We start from the raw sequence: 20894 nt of genomic DNA, 5'->3' as shown, positions 1-20894 counted from the left end.
AGCGAACAGCAGGACTTGGTAAGCAGACACCCATATTTGGGGGGAGGAGAGAAGTGCCTGGGAGGCGGCCCTGGCTGCAGACCAGACGTGTCAGCTCGCATTCGAACGCCAGGAAGGGAAGACCCCCATTGTCTTGGACTGTGGGGACGGAGGATGCTCCTGGTTCCTCAGCGGAGACTAACAGCAGGAATCCATCTTGGACCCCCCGCCCCCACACAAAGTGCCACAGTGTGGTGAGAAAGGTTGCCAGGTTGTGACGAGCACACAGAGTTCCGCCCATTATAAGTAGGGGGTGTGATAGCAGCCCGTCCGAGAAGGAAAGATAAACAAAATGGTCAAAATGGCAAAATTAATGATTGAAATACCAATCACACAGCTAACGAAAAAACAAATAAAGGCCTTGACCGAAGAACAAATGGCGAATCTTTCTGAGGCTCAGTTCAGAGCTATAGTCATAAGGCAGTTTACAGACCTAACAGCGGGGCTGAATCAAGACAGGAAGGAAAGAAGTCCAGTCCTACTGAAATGAACAAAAATACATATAAGACAAGTGGTGAGGAAAGGAAAGCCATGGATCAAATCAACAAATCGGAACATAGGGAGGGAACAGTCAACCAGTGCAGAAAGAGGAAACAAAAAGTGAGGAATATGAGGAGATGCTCAGAAACCTCTGGGACAGCTGTACGCGATCGAACATTCAAATTATCGGATTGCCAGAGGGTGAAGAAGAAAAACTAGAAATTGAAAAATTATGTGAAAAATAATGAAGCAGAACTTCCCTAACTTGGGGAAGGAAATGAACTTATAGGTCCAGGAAACACAGAGAGTTCCGAATAAGCTGGACCCAGGGAGGACCACATCAAGGCACATTATCATCAAAATGTCAAAAATTAAAGATAAAGAGAGAATCTTAAAAGCAGCAAGAGAGAAGAGAAGAATTATGTACAACGGGGTCCCAATTAGACTATCAGCTGACTTCTTAAAGGAGACTCTGCAAGCAAGAAGGGACTGGCAAGAAATATTCAAAGTAATGAAAATCAAAAACCCACAACCACGAATACTCTATCCAGCGAAGCTGTCATTCAGGATAAAAGGGCAGAGAAAGTGCTTCCAGGACAAAGTAAAACTGAAGGAGTTTGTTAGATCCAAACCACTGTTATATGCGATGTCAAAGGGACTTGTTTAGAAGAAGGAGGATCAAAACTATGAACATTAAAATGAAAACTGTATCACAACAACCAACAGCAGGAACTAGGGAATTGAAACAAAGGCAAACTAAGTAGGCACTGAGAGGGGAAAAAGAATTACAGGTACGGGGAACATATTGGGGGGAGGTCAGCGGGGAGGGGGAAGGGGGAAAAGGGAGGGAGATAATGCAGGGATTAAGAAGCATAGTAAGAGGGAGTGGAGTAGACAGGAAGATGTTGAGAAGAACTATATGCACAACCAATGGGCATGGACTAAGGAGGAGGACAACTGGAGGGAGGGGCGTCACAGGGTGGAGGAGAGCAGGGGGAAAAGAAATTGGGACAACTGTAACAGCATAATCAATAAAATAAAAGAAGAAAATTTAAAAATAAGAAAAAAATTATGATTAATTTTAAAGTTCTACAGACAAATCTGATACAATGTATGCGCTCAAATGAAAAAAAATTAAATGAGTTATCTTTTGCTCTTAAAAGCTTTTATCACATTTAGTATTGTATGGGGATTACTCTAATTTTGTGTTATAAAGGAGTTTTCCCCAATTTTCTAACCGTGTTAGAGCGAAACCATGCTATAGAAGTACCATGTTATATGGGGGATGCCTCTATTAGCAAACCAAGTATAGCAATACACCGAAAAGATCACACACCATGATCAAGTGGGATTTATTTTGGGAATGCAAGGTTGGTACAATATCTGCAAATTAATAAATGTAATACACCACATAAACAAAATTAAGAATAAAATCTGCATGATCATATCTATCAATAGATGCAGAAAAAATCTTTGATAAAATCCAGCACCCATTTATAATAAAAGTTATCAGCAAAGTAGGAATAGAAGGGACATACTTCAACATAATAAAAGCCATATATGACAAACCCACAAACAACATTATATTCAATGGGCAAAAACTACAATCGTTCCTCTAAGATCAGTAAGAAGACAGGAATATTCACTTTTGCCACTCTTATTCAACGTAGTACTGGACTGGAAGTCCTAGCCACAGCAATCAGACAAGAAGAAAAAATGGCATCCTAATTGGAAACAAAGAAGTAAAACAATCATTATTTGCAGAAACATGATTCTGTACATAAGGAACCCTAAAGATCCACCAAAAAACTACTATAACTGATCAATGAATTCAGCAAAGTAGCAGGATACAAAAATTAATATCCAGAAATCAAGTCTATTTTTATACACCAATAATGAACTATCAGTGAGGGAAATTAAGAAAACAATCCCATTTATAATGCCTTCAAAAAGAATAAAATACCTATGAATAAATTTAACTGACAATGTGAAAGAACTGTACTCAAAAAATTATAAGATACTGAAGATAGAAAGTAAAGAAGATAGAAATAACTGGAAGCATATATCGTGTTCATAGAGAGAAAGAATTAAGATCATTAAAATGTCCAAAACAATATACAGATTCAGCACAATTCCTATCAAGATTCCAATGGTGTATTTCACAGAACTAGAACAAATACTCCAAAAATTTGTAAGGAACCACAAAAGACCCCAAATAGCAACAGCAATCTTGAGAAAGAAGAAAAAAGTTGAGGAATAATGCTACCTAATATCAAACTTTACTACAAAAACATAGCAATCAAAACAGCATGATACTGGCATAAAGACAGACATATAGATCAATGGAACAGAATCAAGAGTCCAGAGATAAACCCATGCTTTTATAGTCAATTAATATTTGACAAAGGAAGCAAAAGCATACAATGCATGAAAGACAGTTCATCCAATTAATGGTATTGGGAAAATTGGACAGATATGTGCAAAAAAAACCAAATGAAACCAGACCATCTTCCTATGCAACACAGCAGAATAAAGTCAAAATGGGTTAAAGACTTAAATATTAGACTTGAAACCATAAAAATCTTAGAAGAAAACATAGGCAGTAAAATCTTGGACACTCTTCATAGGAACATTTTTTTCTGATATATCTCCCCAGGCAAGGAAAACAAAAGAAAAAAATAAACAAATAAGACTACATCAAATTAAAAGTTTCTGCACACCAAAGGAAACCATCAACAAAGTGAAAAGACAGCCCACTGAATGAGAGAATATATTCTACAATATATTTGATAAGGGGTTAATATCCAAATTTTATAACAAATTTTTAAAATCAAAACACAAAAAAATCCAATGCAATTAAAGAATCTGAATAGACAGTTCTCAAAAATAGCATACAGGTGACCAATAAATACATGAAAAAGGTGCTCAACATCAGTAATCATGAGAGATGCAAATTAAAACCACAATGAGATACCACCTCATACCTGTCAGAATAGTTATTACCAATAAATCCACAAACAAGTGCTGTGAGGATGTGGAGAAAAGGGAACCTTAGTGCACTGTTGGTGGTAATGCAGACTGGTGTGTAGTCACTGTGGGAAGCAGTATGGAATTGCCTCAAAAAACTAAAAATGGAACTGCCTTTTTATCCAGTCATTTAACTTCTGGGTACATATCTGAAGAAACTCAAAAGACTGATTTGAAAGAATGTGTTTATCCCTATGTTCATTGAGGCATTATTTACAACAGCTAAGATATGGCCCTGGATGATGTGGCTCAGTGGACTGAGTGCTGGCCTGCGAACCAAAGGGTCAGTGGTTCGTTTCCCAGTCAGGGCACATGCCTGGGTTGTGAGCAAGGTCTCCAGTTGAGGGTGTGCGAGAGGCAACCACACATTGGTGTTTCTCTCCCTTTCTTTCCTCCCTCCTTCTCTTTCTCCCTCCCTTCCCCTCTCTCTGAAACTAAATAAATAAAATCTTTAAAATAAAAAGATATGGAAGCAACCCCAGTGCCTATCAATAGACCAGTGGATAAATAAGTAGTGGTACATATATATAATGAAGTATTACATATATATAATGGAGTATTACTTGGCCATGAAAAAGAAAGAAACCTTGCCATTTGTTATAGCATGGATGGACCTAGAGGGTATTATGCTAAGTGAAATAAGTCAATCAGAGAAAGACAAATACCATATGATTTCACATGTGTGTGGAATATAAAGAGCAAAATAAACGAGCAAACAAAACAGAAACAGACTCATAGACAGAGAGCAGACCGGTAGTTGCCAGAGGGGAGAGGGGTTGAGAGGCTAGATGAAAATGGTGAAGGAATTGAGAAGTACAGATTGATAATTATAGAACAGTCACGGGGATGTAAAGTACAGCACAGGGAAGATAGTCAAGAATACTGTAATAACTGTGTATGGTGTCAGATGGGCACTGGAAATACCAAGGGCAGGAAACTTTTTAAAGTTTATTCTGTACATGGGAAGCTAATACAAAATAATATTGAATGTCAACTGTAATTGAAAAATAAAATTTGAAAATATTTTAGCACGCTACTCAGAACAACACACAATTTAAAATTTATATATAATTTGTAATGGAATTTTTCATTTAGTATTTTCAGACTGTTGGTGACCGTGGATAACTAAAACCACAGAAACCAAAACCACAATTGAGGTGGGGCTACTGTACATCCAAGTGGAGGTGTTGAATAAGCAACAATACAGCTCTGTATGATACACACACACACACACATATATACATATATATACACAAACATACACACATTGCACTTGCAAATATTGTACACACATAGAATAAAAGACCAGAAGAGAAAAATACCAACCCTTTTGTCGAGAGAGGATAATGGGGGATGATTATCTGTTTATTTTTTTCTCTACATTTAAATTTTCCAAGTTCTCAGCAATAACACTACATTACTCTTACAATCAGGAAAAAATAAAATGTTTTTGTTTTTGTTTCTTAATAAGGAATTGGATGGTTGCTTTGAAAATGAATACAAGTAATGATCCTGTAAAGAAAAGGCCAACATTGGATATCAAAGTTTTGAGGCTGAGGAAGTTGGGGTTTTCCCAAGAGAATGTTAGGAACCCAAAAAGGAAGCTTAAAATGACAATGAAAGGAACTGAGAAGAAAGGTAGTAACAGAAATTTTTAGGAGAACAAATATGTAAGATAACAGTTGGTATTCAAAAACGGAGAGTGGGTTAAATCCAGCTAAATGAAAGTTGAGATAGATGAATGTTTTTGCACTTGGGTATAAAATGTCATCTTAATGCTTGAACTGAATTCTGAAAGCCTAAGTGAAAAGGGAAGAAGAAAGGGCAATCCCAGCAGAGACCAGGATGCAAAACAGATGTGAAACCATGCTGAGATAAAGAAAGGAGCATTGTTCCTAGCTGCAAAAGGTGCCAATAGGAGAGTTCATGTATGAGGCTCTGAAGGCAGGCAGAAACTCACTTCGATTTTATGGATTAAGCCAAACATTTTAAACTTTGTCCTAAAAGTTAGAGAGAACCATTTTAAAATAATAAATGGGAGTTGCATAGTCAGATTTGTGTATTAGAACCACCACTCTTGAATCAGTGCAGAATATAGATTTAAAAGTAGGCAAAACTGAAGAGGTATGTTGAGGACGGTTGCAGTAATCCAGGTGGAAAAAGTTAGGGCCTGAACCAACACAATTGCAATAGGAATGAAGAGACTGAAACAGACACAAGTAATGTTAAGAAGCTATAATGTTCTGTGACTGCCTGGACAGGGAGGAGTGTATAAGAGAGAGGAATGTCTGATGATTCCAAAGTTGCTGACTTGGGTGACTATACAGTGGTATATTCACTCAGGCACAATATATACTGGAGAAAAAAATAAGTCTGGGGGAAAATAAGTGAAATTTTGCCTGTGATGTATCTAGGACAAGACATCAGTGGGATGAGTAGATTGGGAGGAAGCAAAGTGTTCTCATTACCATGTTAACAAGAGAGTGGTTAAAACCACACTTGGGGTTCTGGAGCGAGAAAACTGGGTTTGGAACCTCACTTGTACCACTTTATTAGATATGTGACCTTGAACAAGTTCTGATAATTTCCAAGCCTCAGTCTTCTCATAAAATGGGGAGGACAACAGTAACAATTTTATAATGTTATCATGAGGATTAAATGAGATAGTACATTTAAAGCACTCAGGGCAAACACGGAACCACCTCGGTCCGGCAACAATAAGCGCCAATCTCGGGGCAAGCTCTTGGCCGCCCCGCCCGTGCAGGGACGCGCGAGGGGACACCTCAGCGCGAACACAGAAACACCTCGGCCCGGCAACAATAGGCGCCAATCACGGGGAAAGCTCTCGGGCCGCCCGCGCGTGCAGGGACGCGCGCAGGGACACCTCGGCGCGAACACAGAAACACCTCGGCCCGGCAACAATAGGCGCCAACCATGAGGCAAACTCTCGGGCTGCCCCGCCTGTGTAAGGGCTGGCGCGCAAGGGCACCTCAACTGGCTCCAGCGGGAAGCAAGGGAGCGCGCCGTGCAGGCAATCCCGGGCGCGCACCATTGCGGCAACCGCGGGCGCACACCAGTGCTGCAAGAAACAAGAACCTCTGAACTGCCACACTAGACCAGCTGCCGACGCAAAAAAAGAAGGCAACACACCAAGGCTAAAACGGAGTAAAAACATCGCTTTTTTTTTTCTTCAATTTTTTTCTTTCTTCTTTCTTTTCTTTCTTTCTTTCTTTATTCTTTTCTTTCTTCTCTTTTCTTGGATTTTTTTTTGGGGGGGGTTGTGTTTTTTTTTTCCAATTATTTTTCTCTCTTCTTTCTTTCTTCTATATTCTTTCTTTTCTTTCTTTCTTTCTTTCTTCTTTTCTTTTCTTGGGTGTTTTTTTGGGGGGGGGGTGTTTTTTTTTCTCCCCTTCCAAAAAGAATAACAAACTTTATCTCTAACGTGTGGCATATAACCTCTCCTTCTCATCCTTTCTCTTTAATTGTTGTTTATTCATTTGTGTGTCTAGTTTAGCCCCCCTATCACTCTAAGTAATAGAATATAATTACTATTAATAAACCCAAATACAATACAATCCCACTTTCTTACTATATTGTGCATTTTTCCATCCTTTTCTTCCATTTTTATTAACATACAATGTAAATATTACCTACTGGCTTGCATAGTCTCAACTATTATTAATCTATCACCCCCTCTATCAAAAATTATATTTTTCCTCCCCAAAAACAACTCTTATCTATTCTTCTTATAGTATAAAAGCTCTAATCTCTTTACATTTATATTAATACGGGCTCGTTGGCTGATGATAGCGGGATAGAGTGGGGGATACTTTTTGAGGGTGTGGGTCTCCTGCCTGGGCTGTGTGTTTATGTTTTTAACAGCATATCCACAAAAGAACTCAAGACAAAGCGGATAGAGTGACTCTCAACCAACTAGCCAGAAGGAAGATCCTACCAAAGAACATCTGAAATATAACCAGACAGCATAAACAAACGACATAAAGGGTAACTCAAGAATATCAGGCTCAGGATATCAAAGAGACTGCACCACTGAAACTCCCAGATCTCCGATAAAGAATCTCACACCACAAAGGAGGGAAGTCAAAGCAGACTACCCCCCACCACCCAAATAAATAAACAAATAAATAAATAAAAACAAATAAAAAAAAGACTCCAACATGGTAAGACGCAAAAATAACGCCTCAATGAAGAGAAAAGAGGAATCCTCAGAAAGAGAGATAGATGAAATAGACATAGCCCAAATGTCAGACATGGAATTCAAAACCATGGCGGTAAAGAAGCTCAATATACTCGACATTCTTAAAATCAACTATGACAACCTCCAAGGAAGTTACCAGCAGCTCCAAGAAAATTACAGGGAACTTGCAGAGAACTACACCAGCATAAAAAAAGACATAGAAATTATCAACAAGAACCAGGAAGAAATGAAAAATGCAATCTCTGAACTGAAAAACACAGTAAAATCAGTCAAAAGCAGACTAAACGAAGCAGAGGATCGGATTAGTGAGTTAGAAGATAATGTAGAGAAAAACTCCCAGACAATACAGCAAAATGAAAAAAGACTGAAAAAATATGAACAAGATGTAAGGGAATTACAGGATAGCATGATAAGAAATAATATCAGGATCATCGGAATTAGAGAGGGAGAAGAAAAGGACCATGGAATTAAAAAACTGATAGGAGAAATAGTGACAGAAAATTTTCCGAACCTGATGAGAGAAAAAGTTATACAAGTTCAGGAAGCAAAGAGAGTTCCAATGAAGAGGAACCCCCCAAAACCCACTCCAAGGCACATCATAGTTAAAATGGCAACATTCCAAGACAAAGAGAGAATCTTAAAAGCAGCAAGAGAAAAACAGCAAATAACATACAAGGGAGCTCTGATAAGGCTATCAACTGATTTCTCAACAGAAACGTTACAAGCCAGAAGGGAATGGTCAAAAATATTTCAAGCAATGAAAAACAAAGGCCTACAACCAAGAATACTCTACCCAGCAAGGCTCTCATTCAAAATAGAAGGTGAAGTAAGGAGTTTCTCAGACAAAGGAAGACTAAAAGAATACATCTCCGCCAAACCAGCATTGCAACAGATGCTAAAGGGAGTGTTCTAAGAAAAAAGAAGAAAAGAACAAGAGAGGAGAGGAATAGAGGTACAAAGGGCAATGAATAAATACACCTCAATAATAACCTTAAATGTAAATGGATTAAATGTTCCAATTAAAAGACATAGGGTAATAGAATGGATAACAAAACAGGACCCACATATTTGCTGTCTACAACAAACACACCTCAAAACAAAAGATTTACACAGACTGAAAGTAAAGGGATATAAAAAAATATTCCAAGCAATCGGACCAGAAAAAAAAAGCCGGGGTAGCAGTCCTCATATCAGACAAAACAGATTTCAAAGCAAGGGCAATTAAAAGAGACAAAGAAGGACATTTCATAATACTTAAAGGAACAATCCATCAAGAAGGTATGACTTTGATAAACATATATGCACCCAACATAGGAGCACACAAGTACATAAAGCAAATACTAGAAGACCACAAAAAAGATATCAACAACAACACACTCATAGTAGGGGACTTCAACACTCCATTATCAACAATAGACAGATCATCAAAGCAAAGAAACAACAAGGATATACAGGCATTGAACAACACACTAAACCACATGGATCTAACTGATATATATAGAACTTTTCACCCCAAAGAAGCAAAATATACATTCTTTTCAAGTGGACATGGGACATTTTCAAAGATAGACCACATGATAGGTCACAAAACAAGCCTCAACAAATTCAAGAAAATTGAAATCATATCAAGCATCTTTTCAGATCACAATGCCTTGAAACTAGAAATCAACCTCAGAGAAAAAAATCAAAGACACCCAAACTCATGGAGAATGAATAACATGCTATTAAATAATGAATGGGTTAACAATGACATCAAAGAAGAAATCAAGAAATTTCTAGAAACTAATGATAATGAGCACACAACAGCCCAAAACCTGTGGGACACAGCAAAAGCAGTCCTGAAAGGGAAGTTCATAGCAATACAGGCATATCTGAAAAGGATAGAAGAATCTCAAATAAAAAACCTAACCATAAAGCTACAAGAACTAGAACAACAACAACAAACAAAGCCTAGGGCAAGAAGAAGGAACGAAATCATCAAGATCAGAGCAGAACTAAATGACATAGAGACTAAACAAACAATCCAAAAGATCAACAAAACTAGGAGCTGGTTCTTCGAAAAAATAAACAAAATCGACAAGCCTCTAGCCAGTCTAATCAAGAAAAAAAGAGAGAAGACCCAAATAAACAAAATCAGAAATGAAAGAGGAGAAATCATGACTGATACCTCAGAAATACAAATGATGGTTAGAAATTACTACATACAACTGTATGACAAGAAATTTGACAATCTAGAACAAATGGACAAATTTCTGGAAACATACAACCTTCCAAAACTGCATCAAGAAGAAGTGGAAAGTCTCAACAGACCAATAACAAAAAAGGAAATTGAAACAGTAATCCAAAATCTCCCTTCACACAAAAGCCCTGGACCGGATGGCTTCACAGGCGAATTCTACAAAACATTCAGGGAAGAACCAACTCATATCCTCCTCAAACTGTTCCAAAAAATCCAAGAAGAGGGGAAAATCCCAAACTCTTTCTATGAAGCCAGTATTATCCTAATCCCTAAACCAGGTCAAGACACAACAAAGAAAGAAAACTACAGGCCAATATCACTGATGAACATCGATGTTAAAATCCTCAATAAAATACTGGCAAACAGGATCCAGCAATACATCAAAAAGATCATACATCATGATCAAGTGGCCTTCATTCCAGGGATGCAAGGATGTTTTAATATTTGCAAATCAATAAGTATAATACATCACCTAAACAGAATGAAAGACAAAAATCACATGATCATATCAATAGATGCAGAAAAAGCATTTGATAAAGTACAACATCCATTTATGATGAAAACACTCAGCAAAATGGGAATAGAGGGAGCACACCTTAACATAATTAAGGCTATATATGAGAAGCCTGAGGCCAACATCATACTCAATGGACAAAAACTGAAAGCATTCCCCCTGAACTCAGGAACTAGACAAGTTTGTCCACTCTCTCCATTCCTTTTCAACATAGTGTTGGAAGTCCTAGCCACAGCAATCAGACAAGAAAAAGAAATAAAAGGCATCCAAATTGGGAAAGAAGAAGTAAAACTTTCATTATATGCAGATGACATGATAGTATACCTAGAAAATCCTATAAACTCCACTATAAGACTACTCGATATAATAAGTGAATTTGGCAAAATGGCAGGGTACAAAATAAATATACAGAAATCTAAGGCATTTCTGTACACCAACAATAAAATAGCAGAGACAGAGACAAAAAAGAAAATACCATTTACTATAGCAACAAGAAAAATAAAGTACCTAGGCGTAAACTTAACCAAAGAGATAAAACACCTGTACTCTGAAAATTACATAACATTGAAGAAAGAAATTAAGGAAGATACAAATTTATTTTCAAAATAAAGTAAGGAAGCAAATACCATGTTCTTGGATGGGAAGAATCAACATCATCAAAATGGCCATACTGCCCAAAACAATTTACAGATTCAATGCAATCCCTATTAAAATATCAATGACATATTTCACAGACCTAGAACAAAGACTCCATGAATTCATATGGAACCAAAAAAGACCACTAATAGCAAAAGCAATCTTGAGACAGAAGAACACAGCAGGAGGAATCACAACACCAGACATCAAACAATACTACAAAGCCACTGTAATCAAAACAGTCTGGTACTGGCATAAGAACAGACATATAGATCAGTGGAACAGAATAGAGTGCCCGGAAATAAACCCAGGCCTCCATGGTCAACTAATATTTGATAAAGGAGGAAGGGACATAAAATGGAGTGAGAAGAGCCTCTTTAACAAATGGTGCTGGGAGAACTGGATAGGAACCTGCAAAAAAATGAAACTAGACCACCAACTTACACCACACAAGAGAATAAACTCAAGATGGATCAAAGACTTAAATGTAAGCCATGACACCATAAAAGTCCTAGAGGAAAACATAGGCAAGAAAATATCAGATATCTCACGTAACAATTTCTTCACGGATACATCTCCTAAAGCAAGAGAAATAAAGGAAAAATAAATAAATGGGATTACATCAAACTAGAGAGTTTCTGCTCAGCAAAAGAAAACATCAGCAAGATGAAAAGGAAACCAACCATATGAGAAAACAGATTTGCCAATGACATCATAGACGGGGACTGATTTCCAAAATATATAAAGAGCTAATACAACTCAACATCAAGAAAACAAACAACCCAATTTACATATGGGCAAAGGACCTGAACAAACACTTCTCCGAAGAGGACATACAGAAGGTCCATAGACACATGAAAAAATGCTCAACATCATTAGCCATCAGGGAGATGCAAATAAAAACCACAATGAGATACCGTTTTACACGAGTCAGAATGGCCATCATTAACAAATCAACAAACAACAAGTGCTGGCGAGGATGTGGAGAAACGGGAACCCTACTGCACTGTTGGTGGGAATGCAGACTGGTACAGCCACTATGGAGAACAGTATGGAATTACCTCAAAAGATTAAAAATAGAACTACCTTTTGAACCAGCGACTCCACTACTAGGATTATACCCGAAGAATCTTGAAACACCAATTCAAAAGAACTTATGCACCCCTATGTTCATTGCAGCACTGTTTACAATAGCTAAGTGCTGGAAACAACCTAAGTGCCCATCTGTAGATGAGTAGATCAAAAAACTGTGGTACATTTACACAATGGAATACTATGCAGCAGAAAGAAAGCAGGAACTCCTGCCATTTGCAACAACATGGATGGAACTAGAGAGAATTATGCTTAGTGAAATAAGCCAGGCAAAGAAAGAAAAATACCATATGATATCACCTAATACAGGAAACTAAAGAACAACACAAACAAAGAAACTAAATAGAACAAAGAGCAGAATAGCAGTCAATAGATGGGAGGGGAGAGGGAGAGAAGGGGGATAAGTAAGGGAAGGGTTTAGTCAAATAACCCGTATAAATGACTCATGGACATGGACAACGGGGAGGGATATGATTGCGGGAGGGGGTGGGTTGTGTGGGGGAGAGAAATTAGGGGAAAAGGTGACAGCTGTAATTGAAAAACCAAAATAAAATAAAAAAATAATAAAGCACTCAGAAGAGTGCGCATATAACAAGCATTCAACAAATGTTAATTTTCTCTGTCTGCACATCTGTATGCACTCCTGCCACACCAACCTTGGGCTTTTACACTCCCATAAGAATGACTCAGGGGCTGAATGTAATGCAAATTTTCCAACCACCAAAAAGAATAAATGGAAACTTTCAGGGTGTTCTACTTCTCTGGAATTAATATATGTGGCTTAGACCATGTACTCATATAAAAGAACCCACTAAAATGCAATTGAAAAGGAAATCAAACAGTCAACAGTAACAGAGAATAAACACAATCAGTGATAGACACATTATTTCTGGCAGTAAGAGTATTACAATAAATGTTCTGAATTAATAAATGAATAAATGATTCTATCAAGACGAAATGCAGGTATAAGCACAAAAAGAGATCAAAGCAGCATTTTTCAAGTTGTTCATATCAAAAGTAAACAACTCATGCTGTAATACATTTCCTCTTTAAATTATCTAGGTATATTAAATAGATATCATTTATTCAATTAAAACCACATACGGCAACATCGCTGTCAGAGGATCAAGTCTCAAAATATTAACTATAAGGACTGAGAAAACTTTATACCTTTTTTCGCACTTGACATTTTCTTTTGGCTTGTTTCTTGTGGCAGAAGTTGAATGATTAAGAATCCTAGAAGTAAAATTAACACATTAATTCCAAAACATATTAAAGAGGATAATGTATACGAATGATATAAAAATCTCCATAATAAACAATCTGGTCCATGAAAAGTTTTGCTATAAAACAACATTTAAATTTTATTTAGATTATATGCCCATAAGCGCAATGGTTATTATGAAGTAATGAAGCTCATCAGTTATTTCATGCATCCTTTTTTATAAACCCATTTTCAAGGCTTGGATACCTTCTAACTATGCTACTGGTGTGCCCTGTGCATATCTAACTTTTGACTGAGGCAGATGATAAAGAGATGCAGATTGTTTAGGTATCATTGTGACTGATTTAGATTTCCCAGCACAGCAAATGATAGGGTTCGGTTGATGTAATACATAATCGTCTTGCCAAAAAACAAAAAAAAGAAACCCTTAATTCTAAGTGCAAAGCCAGTACTAAAGTTCAATTCTTTGAAAAAAAATTCACAAGTTTATCAAATTTTTAATAACCAAGTGAAACGGTATTCAAAGAAAACCAAAAAAGAAAAATAAAGACTGATAACCTACTGTAGGAGAGAAATATTTGTCCATAATTTTATATAATTCTAAGTATTAATTTCAAAGTTTAAAGTAATGAATTATTGTCTTTCTTTAACATAAATATTTAAGAGTTCTTGATATTTATTTATTATAGATATAAATGTAACTTAATTTTCTATTTTAAAGTTCATTTTTTTAAGGAGTAAAATCTGCCTTTTATTCAAAATAAAATCTTCAACTGTCAACTATAAAAACACTATAGATGAGAACAGAATTTCAAATTAATGCTATATATTGACTACCAAAATACATAATGAGATAAACATAAATTGGTAATTACAGAAAGATGATTAACATAAAGAAACCACTTTCCATTTCCCCCATGTCCTCACTAGCTTGGTTCTAGGAGAGCCTCACTAGGAGGAGTCACAGTAAGGGGCAAAGGGCATGCATTATAGGCAAAGCAATGCAGTTTTACACCAAACAATTTTGAGATTTAATGACACCTTTATTCTTCTTTGTATGAGCATACACTACAATTGTGCTGGATCTCCAAATGCAGAAGAACTGAGCTAATAAAATATCTAAGACTATTAGAAAAAACGACATCTTTACAGAGTGACTTTTAAAAAGAAGATGTAGCAGTGTGTTCTATGTGGGGTGGGGATGTCAGAATAATTCCAGGGGGTGGGAGTGGTCGTGAAACTACAAAGCCCTTAACAACAGTAAGCTCTGAATTCTCCCCCAACACATTCACTAGTATTGTGATTACTGATGTGTATGGGTCATATTGGAGCAAAAAAGAAAATAAGTTGAAATCCATTCACTTATATTATAAAACATATTTTATGTACTTGAGAATGTTCCTATGTAAAATTTTGCTGTGTACATTGATATTTAATATTTTACTCTGTGATACTCAAAGTAAAAATAAACATTTATTCTATCTATTCTAAATTAACATACTTCCCTAATCCAGTTACCAATACTGTGTTTTAAGTAAAAGACTACAATTCAATTGCATCAACCTGGCCTTTTAATACTTAAGGCTTCCACAAACTATATATATATTGATGCACAACCTGCTGTTCTGGTCCTCTGGAAGAGTTTTTCACTGAATTACGCTCAATAACATAAGGCCTCCATCTGTATTCACATTTCATGTACATCAAACAAACCAAAACATGGGAGAAGAAAGATGCTTTGGGAAAGGATAAGGAAGTCATTAGTAAAGCAAGCAGAAAGGAAAGAATGGATAGATTTCAAGGATTGAACTACCTAATTAGTTATAACGAACTAGAGGTTCACATGATGTTCCTCAAACTGGAATGTACACAAAACAGGTAATGTACATGATTTCTATAATTCTAAACCAAAGTAATAAACTCTTCAAAATCAGATTTTCTTTCCATGATCGCCAATTATACTTCAATATAACTTTTCATAATGACTTTTTTATTTATCCATATTACATAGTACTCAAAAACACATCTTTCCACAATAAGAAAAAATTCTCAGGATACACCTAAAAGCAAATAAAATAATTATTAAAAAGAAAGATGTAATAGAAAATATTACAGAATTGAATAAGTTATCAGGAATGAACATGCAATGGGAACCAGTCGACTCAAGTCATTCACTGCAAAAGTTCACATATATTGGAATCCTTTAAGGATAATAATCAAATAAATTTTAAGAAGCCAGCTAAACATACGTTTAGTAATATACATAATAAGAAAATCAGTATAAGAAAAAGAGCAATAAACACATCTCTAATACTAATATACAAAAGTAGCATTGGTGAATAGGTGAAAAGTTGGCTGAATAATTTACAGAGTAACACTAAGATAATTTTAAGACTATAGTTTTTTTTTTAATTTCCCAAATTATAGTGAAGGTAAAATTATAACTTTCAGAATAGCTATTTTGATATAGATAAGATCACTGATTCAGGGGAAGTTCAATACACTCAAACATAAGTAGAAACAATCCAATATTTTGACAAGAGGGATAAAGATCAGCTTTTAAAAATTCAACAATAAATTATTAATACAAAGTAGCTTAATCTATGCATCTGAGTTAGACAAAGAGGGGGAAGTCTCCTAAATAGCTAGGCTTCAGACTTTGAACATTTACAAGTTTTCCACTTGATGGTTTATTTCCTGATCTCTTTTCTCACCCTTTTTGATTACTCATTCTGTGCAAATCCTCATTACGTTCCTAGGATAGTTTCATCCATTAAGTACTACTATAAACTTACTTAAAGGACCAAAGATATTTTTTAAAGTAGCATGAACTAAACAAGTGGCAAAGCTGCTTTAAAAAAATCATCACTGAACTAACATAAGCAATTTTTTTACTTGCTTCTAAGTTGGAGGACATGCATGGCTTCTTGTAGCTGAGAACTAACACTGCACTTACTTTCCAATAGTAGCTAGCTAAAGAAAAGTTAGTGGTACACAAAGTAGAAATCCTAGGTGGTACTTGGTGATATGCTAGGGTGATTTTACTCCAGATAAATTCCTTTAAATCAAGATGAACAACAAACAAATGAAAACAATCCAAGGACTGTGTGAAAAACTAAAAATAAATGTTACAACTGCTGCTTAAAACATTAAATAGCATTTTAGATTCTTCATTAATAAAGTTGGAGTCTAAAACACAACACAATGTAAAAGAGAAAATTTGTAAGTTACATCAAATCTTCTAAGAAATACATCCATTTACAAGATTACTTTTGATTTTTTGGACTCATTCATATTCAAATATTGTAACAGCATAAAAATATATAATTATCAACATTTAAAACAGGAGAGCAACAGCAATATATTTTAGAGGGGAAGAAATCATTTAGTGGCAAAAATATGGAATTTGGCATAAAAAATTCTGAGATCAGTTTAAGTTCGGCAATTAACAGAACTGGCTAGGGATATAATTTAAATTGTCTGTAAATTATAAAATTTTAAAGTAAAACATGCTCTATATATTATGACCTGATATCACAAATATTTTAATGTCTGCAAAAATCAGACATAATTATTACATTAATGTCACTGCATATTAACATTTAATCTAAAGTGACCTTATATTCATATATACTAACATATAAAAAAGAGGATGAAGAACAGAAATATAAGAGAAACTTCAATTACTTTTACATGTATCTCAAAAAATAATACAAGTTAGAGAGAACATATCACCTAAACTAATGGCTCCTGTTAGCTTTTTTAAATGTGTTGATCTCATTGTCAAGCAATCAATTAACCAGTAACAGTATCACTAAGTATGTACTACGTACAAGGTACACTATTAAGTGCTATTTTGAACTAATTACCAAACTACCACAAAAACAAGACTTATGAAACATTATTTGATTTATCTTGGCTACAAAAAATAATTCAAGTCACAGGGATACATGAAAAACTAATGCAACAATAACAGAAAATTTAAAATATAGAAATGTTATATATTAGAATGTTAAAATTTAAAACTATATATTCAGATGCTATTCTTAACACAATAAGAGAAATGAATGTTGTTGTGTTCTTATAAAATCAATATTCTCTGCCCATAATGATAAATATAATTCTTTCACTTGCCAGGTAGAGTAGATAGAGACTCCACTATTTTTTAAAACTACACAAAGTGGGTGGTGGCATGCTTTATCAAACCTCTTAAATCATAGAATTAATTAATACATTGATTACATTAAGTGGAGGGGGATACACACCTTATCAGTAGCCAATTTTTTAAAGAGTCATTAGAAATAAATCACAGAAAAAGATGAGAAACTAGCCTTCACAGAAAAGGGTGACAAAAAGTTATTGTAGAAGAAAAATGTGAACTGGGAATAAGGATACATTAGATAAAGAACAGATAAAAGTAAGCAATATTTTCTGGTATAATTTGTAATTCTATAAACATACTAGCTGTGCAAAAAGTGATATTAGTGACTATTAAAAAAATAGTAACCCCTAAAACTACACATTTGTCACTCGATAACTTTTAATAGTAATTATTTTTCAAAGCATATTTAAGCAAATGTAAGTATAATTAAATTTTAAACATCCCAAAACATGGTCATGTGATCTATAAAAATTTATTGTTTTGAACAAGTGAGGTAAAATACTTGTTAGTTATCAATGTTAAATGTATCAAAATCATTCTTTTAATTTTCTCAAACCATATCAGCTTTTTAAAAATTTTAGGTTGGACTGAGCAACAACATCCAAAAACAAGCTTTTATCACAAGGTTTATAATCCCTTTGTTAGCTATTCTTATTAGGTCTTCCTATAGACAATAATGTTCCTTTAAAAATATATTTATTCAATTTAAAGTTAAAAAAACATCAGTTCACCCATTTCTCTAGCCCACATCCCTACCCATACCTCAAATAAATATTCTTCTTATTTCAAAACTAGAAACATAGCACTCTCAGTACATAAAGATGGCAGTAATAGCTGACCCTCAACAGCATCTAGAATGTTTCCTGTATTGAAATGGACTTGTCCACCACAGGGATAGAGTCTGCTAGAAACCCAAGTGTCCTCTTAAAAGTCCGGCACACAAAATCTTGTACTCTGTCATAAAAAATGAAATCATAATATTTGTGACAGCATGGATGGACCAGAGTGTTTATATTAAGTGAAATAAGTCAGTCACAGAAAGCCATGATTTCATTTATATTTGGAATCTATACAATAGAAATGAACAAGAAAAACAGTAACAGACCCATACATACAGAGAACAGACTGGCTGCCAGAGGGGAGAGGAGGTGGGGGACTGGGTGGAAAAGGTGAAGGGACAGAAAAGTATAAATTGTAAGTTATGAAATATTCATATTTGAAGTACAGCATAGAAAATGCAGTCAATAATGTAATAACTGTGTATGGTGCCAGGTGGGTACTGACAATGCCGGGAGTGGTGAAAACCTTTGGAAAATATATTGTCTAACCACTGCTGTACACCTGAAAGCAATACAAAATAACACTGAATGTAAACTGCAATTGAAAAAAACAGCTTCCACTGATTTTATCTCATTCACACAATGTCTCTGTCATTGCCAAAGACAAGCATTTGGGGACAGCCTAGCCAGAGGCAGAAATGTTAACTGACAAAAGTGAACCTGTGACCCTCAAATTATCATGCTGATTTAATCAGCCATTATATAATTCAATTCATTTCTAAGAAGTTTACACATATCCCAAGTAATTAGGAATCTGATAAAAAGCATACTATATACTTATGACATATACATAAAAAAGCTTATAACATATCTAATGCTATTGTGAGCTAAAATGAATATCAACAAATAATCAATTATTATTTATCACACAAGAATAAAACAGAGATACCTAAGCAATAATTAAATATAATGACAATGTGAGTATATTCTCTTAATTATATATGTAACTTTACATTTCTATCCTAAGTATTTCCTACTGTCTTTTAACAAATGGCCCTACTTTTTTACTGGAAACTTCATATACTTTACTGGATAATCTTTAAACAATCAGATTTTATGAATATAAAATTTGCCTATTTAAATCTCATTACAAAAAAATACCTGTTCTTTTGTTCTTGCTGCAATAACTGAGCAGCTACTTTCTTCAAATCAGTTACTTCCTTCAAATCATTATCCTCTTCCTCAGCAAGTAACTGTTCTTTTCCAAGTCTGAAAGGTGACACAAATATGGTTATCCAAAAAATAAGGCAGAAGATTTTTTCATTTATCTTTATTCTATTTATTGATCTACTGTGGTGACATTGGTTAATAAAATTATATAGGTTTCAGGTTAAAATTCTATAATAATCATCTGTATATTGTATTCTATGTTCACTACCCCAAGTCAAGTCTCTTTTCATTTTATATCAGCTTCCAGATTTAAAAGCCATTTTGTTTTTAGTACCATGTGAAAGCTAAAATCTTAATATCCTTGTATTTACTACAATAAAATAAGAAATAAGGAATATTTAAAGAATATAAAAACGTATCTATCCTCTCAACTAAACAGAAAATGTGACATACTTGCTTTATTAATATAATTAATGGCTAACAAAGTAAACTCTAGTATTACTTTTTTTAATTTCTGAAATGTGTAATAGCCATAAAAATTAATAATGTATACTCCCCAGTCTAGAGTGTAATAAGAACTGCAGAAGTCTATATGTCTTTATAAATAAATATAAGATGTTATGAAATTTTTATTTTATTAAACCTCTTTGCTTATATCAGTTTATTTATATTGACCTTTAAAATCTCTGTACAAAACATTTAAGTAGAAGAAATGCAAATAGGTTCAAACAAAATCACCAAATTTGCCAAAAAGACTCATTACAGTATGTAACTTTTATCATTCAAAGAGAATAAACAAATTTTAAAATAAATTGTTCTCCAATCTCCAGTAATTCTATCTCAAAGGTATTATTTTTTTAAAAAAGCAGTATCAAATCCTAAGACTTTGTATCTTTACCATAACTTGCATGCCACTAGTAACTCAAGTTTAGGCAACTGTCCTCATGAGATAAAGTAAGAAGGTAAAAGTATTAAACATATAGAGTATAAGACAAAGCAAAGTATCTCCTTATGATTAAATAATGGCTGCTTAAAAATATACTAATGAGGTCATTTAAAGGAAGCACAATGTAGAGAAAAGAGAAAAGCTTAAGGATCAGAGAGAGCTCAGTTTACACCCTAGGTTCTACTGAACACGAGCTAAGTGGTTCTAGGCAAGAAACTTCAGTCTCCGAGCTTCACTTTCCTCACCTGTAAAATGGGAACAATACCTACTTTGCAGTATTTAGTGAAGATTACATAAGAACCATGGGAAAGCATATAGCACAGATCCTGGTACATGGTAGATATTCAACAAATGCTTCTCCTTTCC

General features: G+C 34.9%; 1 protein-coding gene across 1 annotated transcript in view; it reads right to left on the bottom strand.

Moving 5' to 3' along the window:
- Positions 1 to 20894, bottom strand: part of LRCH2 (leucine rich repeats and calponin homology domain containing 2) — a 121453-nt gene that overhangs the window by 35012 nt on the left and 65547 nt on the right. Inside the window, exons 11-12 of the mRNA XM_090264341.1 lie at positions 19574 to 19681; positions 13417 to 13482 (exon numbers count right to left, since the gene is read on the bottom strand). Coding sequence (XP_090120467.1) covers positions 13417 to 13482; positions 19574 to 19681 — 174 coding nt within the window. The remainder of the gene's footprint in view (positions 1 to 13416; positions 13483 to 19573; positions 19682 to 20894) is intronic.

This window comes from Furipterus horrens, unplaced genomic scaffold (assembly GCF_987537825.1).
Source record: "Furipterus horrens unplaced genomic scaffold, mFurHor1.1.pri manual_scaffold_17, whole genome shotgun sequence".
Taxonomy (NCBI): domain Eukaryota; kingdom Metazoa; phylum Chordata; class Mammalia; order Chiroptera; family Furipteridae; genus Furipterus; species Furipterus horrens.
The sequence above is the reverse complement of the archived record's forward strand: the minus strand, read 5'-3'. Positions and strand labels throughout refer to the sequence as shown.